Source organism: Cydia pomonella, chromosome 11 (assembly GCF_033807575.1).
Source record: "Cydia pomonella isolate Wapato2018A chromosome 11, ilCydPomo1, whole genome shotgun sequence".
Taxonomy (NCBI): Eukaryota; Metazoa; Arthropoda; class Insecta; order Lepidoptera; family Tortricidae; genus Cydia; species Cydia pomonella.
This window is the reverse complement of record NC_084713.1, coordinates 8935489-8955311: the sequence shown is the minus strand read 5'-3', so window position 1 is coordinate 8955311 and position 19823 is coordinate 8935489. Positions and strand designations below refer to the sequence as shown.

The window sequence follows — 19823 nt, the reverse complement described above, 5'->3', positions numbered from 1 at the left end:
CACTTTAAGAGACTTCAACCTGTCTCAAGACGGTCTAAACCCAGCTCACGTTCTCTTTTGATGGGTGAACAATCCAACGTTCTTTAATACCAGAGCGGTTTGTCCCCCATATTTCTTAGGACACATTTTTGATGAAGTGTTTTGATTTAGGTTATGGTAGATGCCTGACTACTACCAAACAACCAGAAATATCATCAAAATGCAAAGATGATCTTCGTCAAAAATGTATACAAAGAAACAGGTGTTCGAAACGCCCGAGATATTGATCCCGAACTTTTTTTTTTACTTAAATAAATAGTTGCAAGTATTATAATATATAAAGTAGGTACGTACCCCTATTTGTCACTGAGTATGAGCAATGGGTGGAAGGCTTAACGATAGTCTGGTAGGTACTCAAAGTTCCACACTTTGTAGATACCTCCGTATCTCGATTTCTGAAAAATAATTCGGTAATATAGATATATGCTTAGGACTTAATACCTATGATCACAAATATCTGACGTATTATTTCAGCCTGGAATTTAGTATTATGGCGTAAGTGGGATTTCTGCCCCACACAATTCCACGATAGGTAAGTATATGCCAGAACTTGGTAAGTATAAGTAAATATTAAATACCTATGTATGCAAGGTAGTGTGCGACACAAAGTAAACATAATTCAGGAAATAAAATAAAAATAAAGAAACTAGATAGGTGAGATCCAGTTAGCTAATTAAAGTTACTTAATAACGCCTTGGATGATTGGCATGTAACCCTAGAACACTTAAGTAGGTAGGGTAAAATCCGAATATGACTCCATTGCAAATGTATTTAAAAAACTCACTTACGATTTTAAGTAGAAAATTGCTCGACATGTTTCACTCCGTACCGAGTAGCATCATCGGGAGCACCATTGAGTCTCACGGAAGTTTCTTTATTAACCTACGCCATTGTTTCAGAAAATCGTGTTTTGAAAATTCATAATAAAAATCAATGTTAAAACAATACCATTTAATATTTACAACAAACAATAATATTGAAATCACAGTGAGATAAAAACATCGATAGACGAAACATTGATCTGAATACAGTCAACACAGACATTTTTATAAAAAGAAGCAATAGGCTGGGTGAGACCAATAGATGTAAAAGTCCTCGAGATAACATACATTTAGATCGTACATACAAGATATTGAATAAAGAGAGGTCAATTAACATAGCATGGGTCTGGGATTAACATCATGTATCAAGAAAACATGGAAACTTTGTCTCTGCAAATGTCTTCATTATAAGGAAAAATGCTATAAATGTATAATAAACCATGTGTTGGGTCCACTAGTTTTGGCATATTACTGCATTGACAACAAGTAATATTGACAGTAAAGTTACTAAAACACCTAAAATTTGTAAACAGATGCTCTTAACAGTTTGTGAAAAATAGAAAATAAATATTATTAAAAAATACCCATCTCATGCAGGTATTGAGTTAATAGTAGTTAAGAACTGCGAAAACACTATAATTAATGCTAATTGACTACAAAATTTCTTAATATTGAGGATGAAAGAAAATTGAGTAATAATTAGATTCACCTTATATGTAAGGTATACTCGTATTTTATGACAATAACATAGCAGTTGAGCAAGCCATAAGAATTAGGTATAATATAATTTAAAAGAAGATAGTTCTGTAATTATTTCTATTGCAAATAAATAAGGACACCAGATGATGGTATTAAGACATGTAGAATCCCAATACATCAAATAAATAATAATTGATAAATATACTAAAGATCATGAGATTTAAATTTAAACACTGTATAACTAACTGTAATAAAGCAATGTGTTGGTGTCACTTTGATTCCTTAGATAATTTTGCTTGTTGCAAAAATAATTTATTATTTACACATCATTTGTAATATGACATCACAAATTTAAAATTTACATTATATCACAACAATCTATGAGTCTACAAATGCAATAACAATCATTTAAATTCAGAACTCCTGATAATTAAAGTAATGAAATAGGAACATGTATCCATTAGTTCAATCACTTTAATTATATTGTGTAAAACATAACAAATTGGTCTAGCTTGGCTGATATGTGTCCTATTGCCTACATGTAACAATGCCACATACAAAATCTATGTTAGTAACATAACCAAGTTTAGATATTCAAGAAGGTAATCCCAAGACATAAATAAATAAAATACAAGTTTTTAAACTAACAAGTACACATAGTCAGTTTTCTATTAAGAACTATCATATCATGATGTAATTCCATTTTTTTCTTACAAATCCAAAAGAGACTTTGTTCTTTTGTCTGAAAACATCGCAAATATGGTTTAATATTTTACATGTAGTTGTTAAAATTATGCTACTAAAAGCACTATTTTCAAGATAAAACTGTGTGTTCAGTTAGTTGGCAAATAAAATACTAGGCATAAAAGAAGCTAAGTTTCCAAATAAACAATACACTCAAATATTTTGTTAACACTGGTTTGTTACTGTTACTGGTCATTCAATTAGGTTAACTATGCAACACATTATGCAAAAAATCTTGATAGTAATAATAATGGACCAAAGCAGTCTAATTGAAAATAATAATACCTACTTTCTAATGATAAGATTACCCTCTTAAATATTGTTTCAAAAATAATAATCTACATATATTAAGCCAACATGTACTATCCAATATAAAAACAATTACATAAATAAACATTGTTAAATTCCTTTTGTCAATAAGAATAGCACCAATTCAACTTTTAAGTGTTTAAATTAAATAATAAACTATATAAAGCAATTAGTGTTATACTATTCGGCCTAACTTAACACAAGCCGATATGGCATGTCAACAATTTAGAGTTATATGCTGTTTACTCATAATGCAATCTTTGGTTATCCATGAGACCAGTGTTGCTTGTCAATGAATAAAAAGCACTCAAACTTCTACACTAACTAGAAAAGTAATTAGATTAAAAAATATATCAATAATTAGGACAACGGGTGTGGGGAATAGAGCATGGGCGTGGGGCGCCCTCGGGGGCGAGCGCTGTGTGAACGACGATGGCGGGCTGCGTTGGCGTGGGCGCATGCAGCTCGTGGCTCTCGCCCGGCGCCAGGCTCGCCAGCGCCGCCAGCAGGTCGTGGTTCACCAGCGGCTCGCCCTCTTCTCGCGGTTCCCATCCCACTGGCGGACTTGACGGCGGAGAAATCAAAAATTGCTTTACAGGAGCGGGCGGCCTCAGATTCTTGAAAGAAACGGGCGTCACCGGCTGAGCGAAGTAACAGTTAATACACGAGTTATAAAACTGATACTGGTGTAGTTGCACACGAGCGTTAGCGGCCGCCAATGGGCTGTCATAGTTCACACGCAACCGCCTAAAACTGCGGAGCCACTGAAATGTAATGTTCTCCGAAAAGGTTCGGAAAAGATCTTCCAATTCGGATTTTAGTTTTGCGTTTGCGAAAACGTCACTATGAATGTTTGTGACAATAACAGACTTTGGTATGTCGTCCAAATCGTTGACTTCGTCCTGCGAGTCACTTTCATGTTCTAAATTAGCTATATTGGGGTGAATATTAGGCATACCGTCTTCGGGGTTGATATAAACGTCTTCTTCTTGAAAGGGCTCATCTTCCTCCTTATGTGCCATATTGTACCTGCCACAAAAGAACTATTGCATAAAAAATAGTCCACCGATTTCACTAATGCCGGCGATGCAGTAAGACCATATCCCAAGTTTGTTTCACGTATTTAATATCTTCATAATAAAAAAACAATTACGTGAAAAATAATCGATTACAGAACCGACAGCTGACATGACACTTCATAGCAAGTGTTGCCCAATGAAACAAATCAAACTATTCATATTAGGCCGACTATACACTAATGATAATATGTCGGGTCAAAGATATTGTGTTAAATTTGTTTATGATACAATATTAAATATAATTATGTTAAATAAGACTACTGCTAGAGTGAGAAAGAAGCATAGTTAGAATAAGACAAATGTCGTCAGACGATTTAGAGTCGGACCTCGCAAAGTTTTAATGCCAATACGCAATAATGCCAATGCCATTCATATGCATTCTTATTGCCATGTTTGTGCAAAGATAGGGTGATCAGAGTCTGCCGCTGTTACATGACACTTTCTGTAATCATAGACAGAATATTCCTAAAGCGCAAATCACATCCACCCTTCCCGATACCGAGCCCGAAATCAGTCCCGATTTCGGGCCTGATAATCGTTTTCCGTTTCACGGAATATCAGCACATTGTTAACAATATTTGAAATGCAAAACATACTTTGTCTTTAATTGCCATTTCAAATATTGTAAGCGATGTGCTGATATTTGGTGAAACGGAAAAAAATCTTAAATAAGCCCACTGTAACCCAGATCATCTAGTATGTAACAGGGCTTACCGAGTCTACTATTTCCAAAGAGTAAACTATTTCGTTCCACATTCTGCATACTTTATCTGTCCTATCAAATTAAAAAGAATATGATCCCAAACCAAAATTCTCAAATCATAACCAATTTTATTGACAGCATTGTTTATTTGTTGGCGATTTGCGTTTATTTGTGAATTAAACTCAAATCAGCGAAAAAGTAATAATATAAAGTGGTGTGGACTTTGTACATATTATGAAAATGGCTGGACTGGAGTCTATGATTGCTGAAGAGGTTAAGCCGGTTGATAGGGAAAAGGTCGGTTATATTTCTATTTTGTTAATCCAGATAATGCGCTGTTTTTGAATATGTCCTAATGTAAAATATAAAGTTTGTTTATGTTAACAATATAAATTTTGTTTTAGACATGTCCCCTGCTTCTTCGAGTGTTTTGTTCTACTGGTCGTCACAATTCACCAGGTGATTATGCGAGGGGCAACGTTCCCCAAAATGAATTACAAATTTACACTTGGATGGATGCCACACTGCGCGAGCTTACAGGTCTTGTCAAGGAGGTTAATCCCGAGACCCGACGCAAGGGAACATATTTCGATTTTGCCATTGTGTACCCAGATATGAGATCACCAACATATAGGATGAGAGAGATAGGAGTGACATGCTCCGGCCAACGCGGTGGGGATGACAACAAAACTTTGAGCAGTGTTAAATTCCAAATAGGTAGCTATTTGGACATATCAATAACACCACCAAACAGAATGCCACCTCCGATGAGGCGGCCACAGCCATATCTCAACAATCGACCATATTAAATAAAAGTAATCGGTCATAATCCTTCATTGAACAGTTTACGGTATTTTTTTCTGGATTTTCTAAATGTGTCAATTATTGTTGACATCAATAAATCACTACAATCTATTATTTTGGGTCTTTAAAGGAATTGTGACCAAAAAAACCAAGTGACTGTTATCTGGCCTGTGAGATACCACATTTTGTATATATTTTATTATATCAGTGGCAAAATGGCCTTGTCATATGGTTGGTGGCCAACAGTGCAATGTAAAAGAGTATAATGTATTCATTTAACTTTTTGAATGCCAAGAACACCTAAAGTAGTTAGGTGCCAGTCGTCGTGCCCACAGCACCAAGGACAACTATAAGTGTTATGGGGTATGCTGACAAAGTAACCTTGACACTTAGTAAGGTTAACGTTAGCTTGCTTGTGCCCGTTTCCTTGGCATGTAAGTGACATTTATGTTTAATGACTTAAAGCATTTAAAAGGTTCATATTCCTTTATTTAGGAGGTCTGGCTGTGTACCGCAGGTCAAAAAGTGGAGATTCCTAAAATGGAGTGTAGTGAGACTGGAGTGTAATTCATTAACCCTTTAACGTTCAGACGAGTATCAGAAATTACGGAAAACTAAACCTGACATTTTGAAATGAAGTTTAATATTGCTCAAATCGAAGTTTGGCTGTTAAAGGGTTAAGCCACCAGGCTTTTGTGGTGATGCTTTTATAGTATTTCATAATTTGATTAATTACTGTAACTTTCTGCTAGTTGTGACTCGAATGCTATGTTTGTAGGATTCTAAGATTTTAATCAATTAAACAATGTAATTACAAAATGTTTTTAATTGCACACTCATGTTATTTTCACATTTCATTTGTCAACTTGTCAACACACAAGCAATTAAAAACTTAGTCACCTCAATGTAATGTCCTCATGCTTGTTACACTTGCTATCACAAGGTAACAAATATTTAATGTCCTTACATCATTTACATTTCACTACTAATAAATATATTCCTAAAACCTAGTGGTTGCCAGGTGACCTGAACGGCCTTTTAGATTTTTTCCCCATCTGATTGAGATCAATTGTGATACCATTAGGTAGGACTGCTTTGTTTTCTTGGTAGTCTATAAACCCTTTCTCTTCTTGCTGTTCCTTGCTCTTGTCGCAGGGAATGCCAGTCTCATAGTTGTACTCTCGTTTCAAACCATCTGGATCCACATAACCATACTTTCCGCGTGTAACGCAATCGATACCTATAGTTTCCTCCTTGAATGAACCATCGTCATTTTCAAATCCCCATGTAATGCTTCCGTCCGGGTTTTCATCCCTGAATTTGCGTATGATTTGAGCAACTGGTTTCTTTTCCCTCGGGTTGGAGGGTTTGTAGTTCTGTTGAACGTAAGTTTTTGCCGGCGCTCGGTTGACGGGCTCCTGCGGCTGAGGCCTGTGTCTTACTGGTTGGATAGGGGCCTCGTCTTCCTCTACCAAGGGTTTGGGCTCCGGCCTGAACGATGGCCGCTGAGGTCTGCTTGACAGAGGTTGTAGGCGTACTGGCTGAGGCTTGAAGGGGGCTTCATTTCTGATGGGGGCGAAAGATTGCGGTTGCAATAATGGTCTGTACTGAGTGGGTCTGATCGGCTCGGGTCTTAAGACAGACGGAGTCGAGGACGGCTGGAAGGGAGGTGGGTTGAACGCTATCGGCGGCTTCGGCTGAGATGTGGTGGTGAAATCGAAGAAATCGTTTTGAGGTTCCGGTGTAGTAAAAATGCTAGGGACGAAGGCGGTGGGGGTGTTGATTTCAACCTCGTCTTCGGGTTCTTCGGTGACTGGTTTGGAGGGCTCCTCGATTGACTGTAGATTGGGTCTGGGAGATGCGTCCACGGACTTGAAGGAAGGCCTGCCTTGGCCGGGCCTCCTTAAGCGGGGGGCGCCGGCCGGGGGGCCGCTCTGCAGTCGCCCCTGGCGGAAGGCGCCGGGCGCGGGGCCAAGAGCTATGGCTCCGGGAATTTGTATTCTCCGAGGAGCAGGCGAGTCATTGTATTGACCATACGCGGTGGCAGCGCAAAGCGCTAATATCTGAAACGAGCATAATTTAATCATTAGTTCAATTTTACCATGAGATATTCTAAACATAGTTTTCGTATTTCCACGCTTTCCGAGTCATGCTATAAATGCAAAACATTCATGAAGGTGTGCTTTAAATGGATATGGGACCTGAGGTTTAAATATATCAGGGGAATATATCAGTCTCGCTAACGGAAGGGGCACCTAAAACTAGTGCGATTAGGACAGCGCAGGGTTAGGCGAAAAATCCTGCGTAAAAATCTCAAAAAACCATGTTTCGTACTCGACTGTTTCCTCCTCCAAAACTTAACTAAAAGGAACGAAATTTTAAGATCTAAATGGTAATCTTTCCGGTGCATGCGACACTAAACTCAAAATACACCACTACTCAATTACTACCAATATTATAAAAAACTATTCTCAAAACGAATGAAACTCAAATAAACTTGTTACCAAAATGAACCGTTCTCGATTTGCACTTTCCTCAATATGGGCTAATTCCAAATTAACTGAAGCTCATAAAAACCGGTACACAAAAGGCTCTTTTCCCAAAATACCCTAAATTTGAAATACGGGAAAGTATCAGAACACCCGATTTTCATAATGATTGATTCACAAAACGTCATGTTCCCAAAATACACCAAATTCACGATTGTCATACTTTATACGGGTACGTTGCTTTTTAGGGTTCCATATGAAATATGTATACATACTAACATATTTATTACAATTTGCTGCAAAATAGTGTCGATAAATTGAGTGAAATTAAAAAAAAACGTTTCCGTGCTCTTTAATTCGTATCAAATTCACGCCACTTATGTTTAGGGAAGAGAGATTTTCAGCAAAAACTATTTTTGTTAAAAGTACTTGTAATGCACTATTCCCTTGATTTCATAGTAGTATTTTTCTAAGATGTCAGTATTGCCTTATAGAACTATATAGGGCAATGCGGATGACTACTACTGCTCAAAAATTTTCGAGGAAGGCGATTTCTTCCAAACATATACACTGAATCAAAAAACTTTCATTGTAACTTGTTGATAGGGATATCCTTACTATTTTTAGGGTTCCGTAGTCAACTAGGAGCCCTTATAATTTCGCCATTTCCGTCTGTCTGTCTTTCTGTCTGTCCGTCCGCAGCTTTGCTCCGTGATGGTTAGTGCTATTAAGCTAAAAGTTGACATAGATATACAAATTAATATCTTCGGCCACATACACGTTAAGTGGGAATTACATTTTTTTTCGCTTCAATCCAATTGTGTAGGTTCAAATGATGTCGCGGATGCGAAGCAACCTATACTGCGATTCGCACATTTCCAATTATTAGAATTTTTGTTCTCGTCACTAAAATTATACCTGTGCCCGTCATAAAGGAGAGCGGGCGCCCGTTTTGGTTCTCAATAAAAATAATTTTGGTGCTGGAACTCCTCTTGGCTATAGCGAATCTCAAGAAACAATAAACGATGACATCGATTCCTTTCCTAAAATATGACAATCAAGAATTTAGTGTATTTTGGGAAAAGGCCGTTTTGTGAATCAATCATTATGGGAAACGGGTGTTCTGTGATTGAAATTTAGAGTATTTTGGGAAAAGAGCCTTCTGTGTATCGGTTTTTATGAGCTTCAGTCCATTTGGAATTGGCCCATATTGAGGAAAGTGCAAATCGAGAACGGTTCACTTTGGTAACAAGTTCATTTGAGTTTCATTCGTTATGAGAATAGTTTGTTATAATATTGGTAGTAATTGAGGATTGGTGTATTTTGAGTTTAGTGTCGCATGCACCGGAAAGATGGTAATGATATCTGTGTCGGTCTGTTTTGATTTTTAGGCTAATTGATGTCAGTTTTGAATACCATGCTTCTCTTTGCGACCTATTAAAGTAGGCCGTTTTTGCGAATATTTGAAGTGCACTTTGACAAACAAAAATATCAAAAAAAAAAAAACAAAACAGTCCGACACAGATACTAATTATAAAAAATATGTGTTGAAAAAATCATTGCTCTTGGTTTAAAGTCCGCGGAGGAAACAGTAGAGTACGTTTGTATGGAGAAATGACTACTCCTGTTGCCTCTTAAGCCGCGTCTCGATATCGCGCGGCAAGCTATCGATATCGAACTGTATCCGTGTAAGTAAATAGTTTTGAAAATGCCACATACTATGTAATCTTTTTCTAGAAGTTAAGAATGGGTAGGTATAATAAGTTTATCCTTAAAAGATAGACACTCAACATCGCGATCTTTTTGGAACACCCATGAAAGAGAGACAACCCCACCATACGTTGTGTTGTTAGCTCAAACGGATTAGGCCAAACTTAGTAAGTGGGTGGCTAATACCCACTTTACCCTACCCGCTTTGCCTAAAACAACTTATTATGATTGACAAGATATAACTTTGAAATATGAGCAGAGATGTAAATGCATTCAATCTCATCTAAATGATGAATGTAGCTAAAATCATATAGTTAAACTGTTAACTAGTAATCTGCTAAGATATCTGACTAATCAGACAACATTTACCTTGATTTTTTTTAAACAAAAACACCACAAAACTTTAACGGCATAAAGCCTGAGCGCCAAATTTCATCGAAATTTATTCAGGCGTATTGCGTGAAGGAGGAACAAGCACTAATTAGTTGCAGGTGCAAGTTAACACTTCCCGCATCTTTAGGCGACGTATAGGTGCACCAAGGGCATCAAGTTCGGCGAGCTTAACGAGTTTAACAACCTTGCAATTGATACAGTATTTCAGATATATGAAGGGTTATTAGGTAAGTATATAAATAATTTTAAGAAATAAAATGGTCCATACTATAAGATCTGTTTAATACTTATCTCCCTAGCTACTTAAAATATTGTTTGAGGTAGATTGCTCTCTACCTCAACCTGGATATAAAGTTATAATGCATAATTATTAAGTACCTAGTACCTACTCTATGTAAAGCGCTGTTTAGTGATACTAATAAAATAAGTGATGCTTAACAAACATTTTCTCATAGCGTTCATTGCATAGTTGGAATTTGCTATAGTAAAACTCAATTTCGTCGCTGGAATGCCGGCATGCAACCCGCCACTCTCAAGTGTTGTGGAAGTGGTGGACCTTGCCGAGTGACCTACCGCAGTACACAGTACTGAGAGAGACTAGTAAGTAAATAGACTGTCGATCTCCGTGTATGTACGTACGGTCACGTCTGATAATATAGATACGGTCGACAAAGTGTGAACATGGGTAATAAGGTCGTGTATACGTATTCTTGGAACTTTGTTCGTATCGATATTTTTAGACGTGGGTATGTACCTGCTTTTGCAGCCGACATCAGATATATCGGACTGGCAAGGTGCTCACAAATGTCTGAACACGCCGCTATTGTCAAGGCGCTAGAGTCCCTGTGCAGATTTTGAGCACCTCGGCCGCTCCGATATATCTGATGGCAACTGTGCTTATACTACATGAGACGTCTGTCCATAGTCCATACCGTAGTCCGGCACTGCAAAGTGCAAACAGCTATATGTAAGACATGACTAACGAACGACGGGAGCGCGAGGAATAGTCGTTTTGTATATGTTTTTAGGTTTCCGTATCATCAAAATTTAAAAACGGAACCCTTATACGAGTATGATCACTTGTGCTCTGTCTGTCACATTCAATTTGCTTGAAACTACTGGAACAATTAGGTTGAAATTTAGTACACATACGTAAGTCGGTGACCCAATGACGGACGTCTAACTTAAATAAATGAGTTTTATACATAGGGCCACTTTTTGGGGTAAACGTTTGAAAACTTTAACGTGTGACACATCAAATGTAATAAGGGCTATATAGGAAAACGGCTCAAATATGCCATCTATTGCATTTTAGACACTAAAAACTATGCCATCTATGACAAATAGAGCAAACTAGGGAGTTACGTTATTGTGACATCTGAGTAGAGTTCTTAAACAGTGCCGCCGAGGCGTCACAGAGTGCGCTGTTAAGAGAAAAGAACTTTGACATCGAAAAGGGGATTGAAGCGATGCTATCAATCAATCTTCAGATGAGAACGAAAGTCGAGAAGATGACGTCAGTGGTGTTCCAGGCTGCGTAGCCAACGTGCCAATCGAAGCGCAACTGTCTGTCGCACTAATATGGAAATGGAGCGTGAACTATTAGCATCTTGCCTACGCATCCTGGAACAAACCCACTGGTTTGCTCAAAATGAGAAATGTCACATGTGCTGTGATTTGCAATCAGTCTTGTCTAGTAAAGACTGTGAGTTGAACGTCGTACCTATTTAGTTGAAAGCTATCGACGCCATCGTCATCCACGATTGATTGATGTACTTTCGTTGGTAAGATACGCCTACAATTTCCGACAGAGACGAAAAGTTTGACCGTAGACTTTTCATAGCTTTCGTGGAATCTATAAGTATAAAACTATTACCTATATTTTTATCAAAATTTTAGGCCCAGTAGCTTGGGCAAATCGCTTTTTTTCTTAAATAACTTCAAAACTATTTATTCTAAAACTATAAAAAAATATATGTCGAGGTACGGTTAAATTCGAAATTGCGGCATAAATACTAAATGATGAGGAGCTCTACTTTGTATTCGTCTGACAGCTTTGTGTAGATTGACAGTCTTATAAGGTACTTACTTGTCTCTGACTGTGGCACTGTCCACGCCTTGCTCGGATACTGTTATGCTCAATAAAAGTACCAATGATATCATACGTACTACGCAAGATTGCACCGAGACCGGTACGAAAGCTAGACTAAATACCTACCTCAAGACTGGCCATAACTAGAAATCTTTATGTAAACTAGTTCGACAATGTTCGAGTTATACTTGCTTTTCAGGATTGTTGTTTGTGTCTGCTTAAGTTACGTATAGTTGAGCAATTAGGTTAAAGAATATGAGAAAAGTTTGAATGTGCTACGAGCTGTATTGTTTTGATTTTCCAAGTGGAAAAGGAAAGCGTATCAACTTATCTAATTAACATATAGGAAAATCTGCATTCTGCTGATGTAACACTACTCATAATTTACCGACAACATTAGGAAATGACTGTCTAGTTTGTAAATAACGGTAATTATACAACGGAACTATAAGAACAATTATTCCAGTCAGAGGGTCTAATAAATGCAAATTCATGAATTTAAGAGTGATTATTGGATAAAAAATAGGAATCAACGTTATTATCAGTTGATATCTAGCAATTAACTATTAAACGGTTGGTAATTCCATAAATGTAATTGAACGCGTGTGTAACTGATGATTTACTGTAAGGTCAAATAAGTAAAAACAATTAATAATTGATTGGGAAACCCAAGCATTGGCTTTCTGGGCAGTGCCGGCTGTCGCAAGCCATGCAAATGACTACACTTTCAGAAATCGATCTCAATGTGCCCGTATTTGTGCTGCAATCGACCGACCTTTATCACCGTAATCACCTGTTGTGTATTTAGTATTTACTAGCAACGTTATTGACCGACTAAACGCATTGTGACAATAGACGGAGTGTTATGCGACTTATGCGGAAGCGTAACTTATATATGTATATGTATGTCTCAACATTAAGTAACAGTTTAACCTTGAGTTGTAGGTACTTTAAGCGAGGTTTATTTACATTTCGCGTCCACATCACACATGCAGCATGAAACTAAAATAATGCAATTAAATAACTTTAGATTTCCGACAAAGGTAGAAGCTAGAAGCCTGTAGGTATATCAATCAATCAATCAATAAGTTTATTTGCAATAGAACATTCTTTAATGCAAATACAATTATAATAATATTGTATACAATAAAGTCAATAAAAAAAATCACAATAACAATGCATTACAGATTAAGATATCAAAATTACATGTAGGCACAGTATAGATGTCAACTATTATTATTAGAAATCATACATTTTAATTTATAGTATTTACAAAATATTCTTTAATAGAATAAAAAGGCGTGCATACATAATGAAGATAAACAACAAGATATCCCTTCCAACGAATCTTTGAGCACTCGGAACATAACTTATATTAATTATTACATACATAATATATATGAATGACGGGGCGCTTACCTAGCGGCTATAAGCCACATACTATTTGGGAATTCGTTCAAATATTATATTTACAAAGGCCTACTAGCCCAGTAAAGAAACAGTTGCGCAAAACATTAAATTATAATAGCCAATTTCATTTAAATTGCAGTCTAATTAGATATTTGAAGATACACTCCACACTTACACACGCATTCAATTAAATTTAAGGAATAACCAACCGTTTTATAGTTAATTGCTAGATATCAACTGATAATAACGTTGCGATTCCCTTTTTTTATCCATTAGGTACACCCAAAAATAGGTAAATAACAAACCCTGTTTTTTTTAATCAGTTTTTTTCGGTAACAGTAAAAAGCGAAATGAAAGAAATTTTTTAAGTTCTTACATATAAAGCTAACAAAATAAATTCACAAATGTACGGGGTGGGTGATACTGGTACATGATTTAATTTGCTAGAAACAAACAATATAACAAGTATTTTCATTGGGTGCTTATGAAACTACCTAGAAATATGTTTATGCATATCTTCATAGACATCCTACAGAAAAAAAATTGTAAAATGTGCATACTTGTAGTTACCTAACGATATTTTGTTGGATTCTAGCTCATAATATATATCGTGCTTTTTTTCGTTAATTTCAAGGGTTCATTCCTGAGCTTATTTTAAGTAATTTTCTCAAAGACACCGGTATTCTAATTAACTTCATTTCGGATATAATCAACAATGTAGTTTTATCTGATAAGGCCCCTACGATCGTGTACACTTGCCTTAGGGCCTTTTTGCATATTGGTTAGTATTTAGTATGATTTTATACATTTGTTACTAATCGTACCTAAGTACTATCTCGGACGGTCGATGTTCGAAATGACGTTGATATGTCACAATATTCAATTATTTGGTTGAATTAAATGCAATGTGTTACAACAACGCATTTGATTACCTACTTTTTTTTATTAGATAAAAAAAAGAAAAAAATATATTTTAATTACCTATGCCATTCAGCTTTCTTAAATGTACTTAACCCATACCCCCCCCCCCCCCCCCCCCAAAGTTAACGGAATTCAATTAAAACACGGTGTATATAATACTAGAATCGTGATATGGATATATAAGCTAAAAACATCAGCTAATGGTACTAAATTATTTCCAATTTGCCATGCTTAAGGGCCTTAAATGACTGAATTACACGGAAAGTTCTCATTAAACGTACGATAAGTTGATTGCAAGGTTAATTCAGTTTAAAGATATTCGTATGTTCTAATTTTTTAAGTGAGTGAAAAGTGTGCCAGGATAGGAAACACTATTGTGAAAGTACTTACGAATAGGTACCTAACGAACGGAAATAAGATAAAATTTAGATTCGGAACAGTGCAGTAAGAAGGCATGGCATATAGTTTTAATTTGTGTGTGAAATAGACAACTCCCGAATGCTTCGCGGAATGTTCGGCGTGCCGAGCAAATTGCACGAGTACGCCCGTCATAAGCCGCCCCGTTGCTTCCGCTACTCAAGGTGACCAACGATACTTGTCGCTCGCTGGCTAAATATACCCGATTAATGTATGGAAAATTTGCAAAAAAACTGACAGCATTCATCTACAATTAAATATGTAATAGGCTGCAAACGAGCAGACGAGCCGCCTGATGGGAAGCAGTCATCGCCGCCCATGGACATAAGCAACATCGGAGGAGCCACTTATGCGTTGCCAACCTTTGAGAACCCTAAAAACCTGCTTCTTGAAGAACCCCATGTCATAGCGCAAGGGAAACACCTCAGAAGGTAGCTCATTCCACAACTTGCACGTTCTGGGAAAAAACGAGCGAGATGCCCGCTTGTTCTTGGTTTGCCAAGTGTCGAGAAAGTGAGGATGAACTTATACCCAAGTTTTATATCCAAGTACTCTAAAATATTTATAAGTCCGCTTAATTCAAGGACAACTGGCAGTTTAAATATGACTAGCAATAATTTACCATTATTGCATCAATTTTTTAATGCATACCAGCACTTTAATTATTTGAATGAAGTTGTAGACGATCTGCATTATTTATTATTAAATTCGCTTCAATGCGCAAGTGAAAATGTTTTTTAATTGTTTATTGAGCCAGGTGTGCTTAGAAATTTTGCAAGTACATGTTATTACAGTGTTTTCTCAATGTGTTTATAATTGAATAGTGGGTTATTCTAATGAGTGCTGCTCGTAATGAGGCATTGTTTATGGAAGACGTGCGGGGTGGGTGTGCAGCGCTCGTTGAAGTCTTTTGCAAGGCATTACTCACGCCGGACATTCCGGGCTATAAAATTTTAGAACAATTGTCTATATTAAATAATGTGGTATTAGTATAAAACATACCTGCCTAACTTCGTCTAACCTGAACTGTCTCTAATTGTATTTATAAAAGTCCTAAAAATTTCTTCTTGAAACAATTTGCAAAGACCATAAACAAACATTGAAATAAAGGCAATAATAATAGTTATCTTATCTCAGATAAAAAAATCTCGCCGGGTATGTAAGGTTTGGGTAAAGTAGTTTAATTACACACTTAATCTTATTCTTACAATAACTGGTGAAATATTTTTAACGTTGAGGATTGTTCCGCCAGATGGATAACTGCAAAAAAATATTGTTCGAGCTCACGGGATTCCGAAAACGATAGGCGCTACACGCAGCGCGCCACTGACAATATCTGCTTTATCTGAATAATAACATAGTCGTTTTCATCTTCAGATGATGGAATTGGCAATGGCATAGGGCAACCGAAGATCCAAGATATAATATTGGTATTAATTTGACACTAGGAAATAATTTAAAACTATTTTTTGTAATCCTTTGGAGGTATTATCCCGCATAACCTTTATATTTTAATGAACCAATTTGAGGACTCATCCAAGTAACTAGTACAGGTCCAAACAATACCTGTAAGTTACGATACAATGGCGAACGCTTCCACGTGGTGTTGCGCTGCAGTCATGGCTAATTAGCCAAAAGTAACGATATTCATAATTAGTGCGTGCCATGCCGGCTTATCCCTAAACCGGGGAAACCGCTGTACCTACTTACTACTCAAGCCTGTCAGGGAGGTCAAGTAATTAGCTGGTTGCATAACGTGTTGATGGCTCTATTTCATTTGTAGGTATGTATCGAAATAATAATTCAGTTTAGGAATCAACTTTAAACTAGTGTTATTGTTTATTATGAATCTGATCCCTTGAGAGAGATTGAGGTAGTTTTACGTTAGTTTAGGATTGCAAAAAATGCACTCAAGCCTCAACACCTCGTTTTTGTAAACGTTACTCCATAATATTAAAAGATTTTTATATATATAATATGAAGATATGTTTATGTGTACCTATACCTAGGTATAAGTAGTACCCAGTGAAAATAAAATAAAATATAATAGATTTCATGACCGAAGTTGATGTAAAATAAAACTCAAAACAAAACGATCCGAGTTTTCTCTTTCAATTGTTATACTTTATCTTTGATTTATCGGAAACTGAGTCTTTCTAATGGAAAATTGACTAACGTAGCGATACAAGTGCAGGTGAAAGTTCTATAGATACAAGAAATTTATCATAATATAGTTAGGGATGGTACATATATTATATGATTAGATCAGATTAAATACGTAATTAAAAATAAATTTCGTAAGAAGGTAAGTACCTGTATATAAATTATGAGTGTTATATTTATATTGTTGATATTATATTTAAGAGTCTATGACACTTGTAGAGAGATAAGTAATAAGTAACTTATAGGTAGTTTAAGTACACGCGTGCCAAAATGTCATATGTGTGACTGTTTCTTGAAAACCATAACAGTTTTCATTGCGGGTCTATGTTAATAATCATTCGCAAACACATACCGGTTTCTATGATTGAATTGAATGATAATATGTGGTTTCTCATTCAAAGTGAGAAATTTTGATCACACGGTTTGTGTGACACTATGAATCGATTGAGAAAATTTTATAGTAATAACTTTTCTCTTGGCTTTCTTAGTTGTAAAGAAAATCAAAAATGAGTCAAGAAATTAGTAGCCGTAGTTAATCACTTATCACCTCGGATCACGTTTTGTGCTATGCCATTATAGTGAAGTTGCATTTCGTCTGATTTATTAGGCAGAAAATTAACGTTTGAAATATTTATGCGATGTTTGTTAACGTTTACAAAGTGCCGATACCACGGATCTCATCTCTCACGCGATGTCAATGATTTGGACATTTAAATGAATTCAAACATTGAAAGAAAATGAAGGAACATTTACACGGAGCAAGACACAGCGGAGACAATTATTGACCTCTCCTCCTTGAGTCCCCCTGAAGGCAAATATGTCCGTTGTACTAAGTTTTGGCTAATAACAAATATAAAAGATGTTGAGGGCCGCGGCCATCACATATTGGTAGGGATAATATGAATATTACAGTCCAACTATATTTAAAAGCAATTATATACCTACTTTACATACCTCATATCTGACCTATATTAAGCATATATAGAAGTAATTACGTATGTAAAAAACAAGTACGTAAGAATTACGATTCTTGCAAGCTCGGTGTCAGGGACGTTGCTCCTTATATGCAAGGCGAACCTCAATTCTTTCTGGTTCAGTGGATGCCGAGACTTAGGGACAACTGGACATAATCACACGAGGTGTTGTATTGAAAATTGTAACTCAATCCAGATAATATTGCGTTGTTAGACACAGCCCGCTGAAGGCATCACATCACCTAGCTGTGACTTGTATGTATAAACTACGGTATAAACTATCATCTACACTTATCTGTAGTTAGACTTTAATCTTTGACACTGCATTTTTTAATATTCAAGATCATACGTCCGAAAAGGTCTGCTGTCTACTTGCATTGTTATAAAAATAGTTCAAGGTGCAGTCGTTTTGGCTACGGAGATAGTGGAACAAAAAGAGCTTTGTTTATGTCGCTCACTTCACTTGATATATACGAAGTCTTCCTTGACATGACCTAGAAATGGAACAGTCTTTCCAGTGAGCGGGTTGATTTTATATCAAATGTTGTAACATTGTAAGTGCTATCAGTTTATTATTCATCTACGCCCACCGGTCGAGCCTGGAATAGTAGAGTAGGTAATGGCAGTGCACGCGGTGGCCCAGTGTAACGTAACAAGCTTTGCTCGCTTTACGTAATTGAGTCGTTAATATGACAACGCACTTACCAAATAATACGTTTGGAGCTCGTCAATTAGTTCCGCCTTATTATTAAGGAGAGCAACATTTTTGTTTTGCCGAAAGGTTACTTGTGATTTGTTGCACGTTTAAAGTGACCTGTCAGCCGCCGCCTCAAGGTTGGCCGTGGATACTTGCTGTGGTTACTGTCACTCTGAATTCGTTTAAACGATCGATTGAAACGCAATCGAGTACCTACTTATCTTGAAGTTCGTGTATTGATCAAGTAACTTTATTGTATATCGCAGGCCTAGTTATTTGTGACATGACGCCATACTGCGGTGTTCCGATTATAAGTTTGCCGGTGACTCAAGTGGACTGGAAGGATTTATACTTTCTATTACATTTAGATTATTTAGTTAACGTGCCTACTTATAAATAATATTCAAATGTATAAATTTCAGAAAGGCTTAATCGATTTTTCTGTATAACAACTTGCATGCGTACCTTATGATTGAAAAATTAATGTTTCAATGTACACTTTTTAATTATTAAGTAAGACTACAAGTAGTTGCTTATCTAAAAACATATGGGTACTCGTAGCTCTCCTATTTATTGTAAACATCTGTAGGTACTAGCAATGAACTTACTGTTAAAGAGATCAAAAAAATAACAGTTTTTTTTTATTTAGGCATGCTGGTATACTTATTTGGGCTAATTTAAATATAAAAAAAATGATTGTTTTCAATATGTGACGCTATAGATAGTTTTTTATAAGCATAATGATAAAAATGTTATTGAAATATCAAAGAATTATAAACAAAATATTTCAAATGTTTCGATATGTTTAAGTTGTGACTTAATTGTCGTTGTATTTAATGAATACTTAATAATTTAATTACTTTTTTACTACTAATAATTCAAAAAAACCAACATTATATATTTCAAAACTAAATTAAGTACCTAATTAAATATAATGAAAAGAAAGTATTCCAAGACGATCACAAAAGAAATGGTAATGGTAGGATGGGATGGCTCACCAGTATCGTCCGCATAGTGTCCCTGCACGTCCCTCGCACGCAACGCACAACCAACAAATAAAGGAGCCGCCTCCCGCGCCCGCTATATGAGGTCGCCCACTCTCGCCCTGCGCCTGCGGCCACCATACAGCACGATGGCGACCGCCGGGCAGGTCGGGCACGTGTCGCGGTGCCCTAATGCACCACCATGCAAATTGGCTGCACTGACAGTAACGATACCGCTAGATGATCTAATGAATTCGGGTGACTTTACCTGTTAATTGCGTATGTACATTGTATCGTAAGTACGACCGAGACTCGGTCGTCTGGCGCATAACGTTAATTTGGCTTATCGTCTAATCGAAAAAAAAAAACTTTTTAT

General features: G+C 36.5%; 4 protein-coding genes across 4 annotated transcripts in view; 1 reads left to right on the top strand and 3 right to left on the bottom strand.

Annotated features, from left to right (window-relative positions):
* The window catches only part of LOC133522773 (uncharacterized), a 195338-nt gene that overhangs the window by 109881 nt on the left and 65634 nt on the right, over nt 1-19823 (bottom strand). The gene's annotated exons all lie outside the window — the stretch shown is intronic.
* On the bottom strand, nt 976-3829 carry LOC133522755 (protein sarah). Its single transcript, XM_061858191.1, has one exon. The coding sequence runs from the start codon at nt 3632-3634 to the stop codon at nt 2966-2968; it is 669 nt and encodes a 222-aa protein (XP_061714175.1). The 5' UTR covers nt 3635-3829; the 3' UTR covers nt 976-2965.
* On the top strand, nt 4471-6017 carry LOC133522756 (histone deacetylase complex subunit SAP18). Its single transcript, XM_061858192.1, has 2 exons — nt 4471-4691; nt 4799-6017. Exons 1-2 carry the CDS (start codon nt 4629-4631, stop codon nt 5201-5203), a joined length of 468 nt encoding a protein of 155 aa, XP_061714176.1. The 5' UTR covers nt 4471-4628; the 3' UTR covers nt 5204-6017.
* Nucleotides 6007-19599, bottom strand: LOC133522754 (uncharacterized). Its single transcript, XM_061858190.1, has 2 exons — nt 19463-19599; nt 6007-7261 (listed from the first exon to the last, which is right to left on the bottom strand). Exons 1-2 carry the CDS (start codon nt 19586-19588, stop codon nt 6206-6208), a joined length of 1182 nt encoding a protein of 393 aa, XP_061714174.1. The 5' UTR covers nt 19589-19599; the 3' UTR covers nt 6007-6205.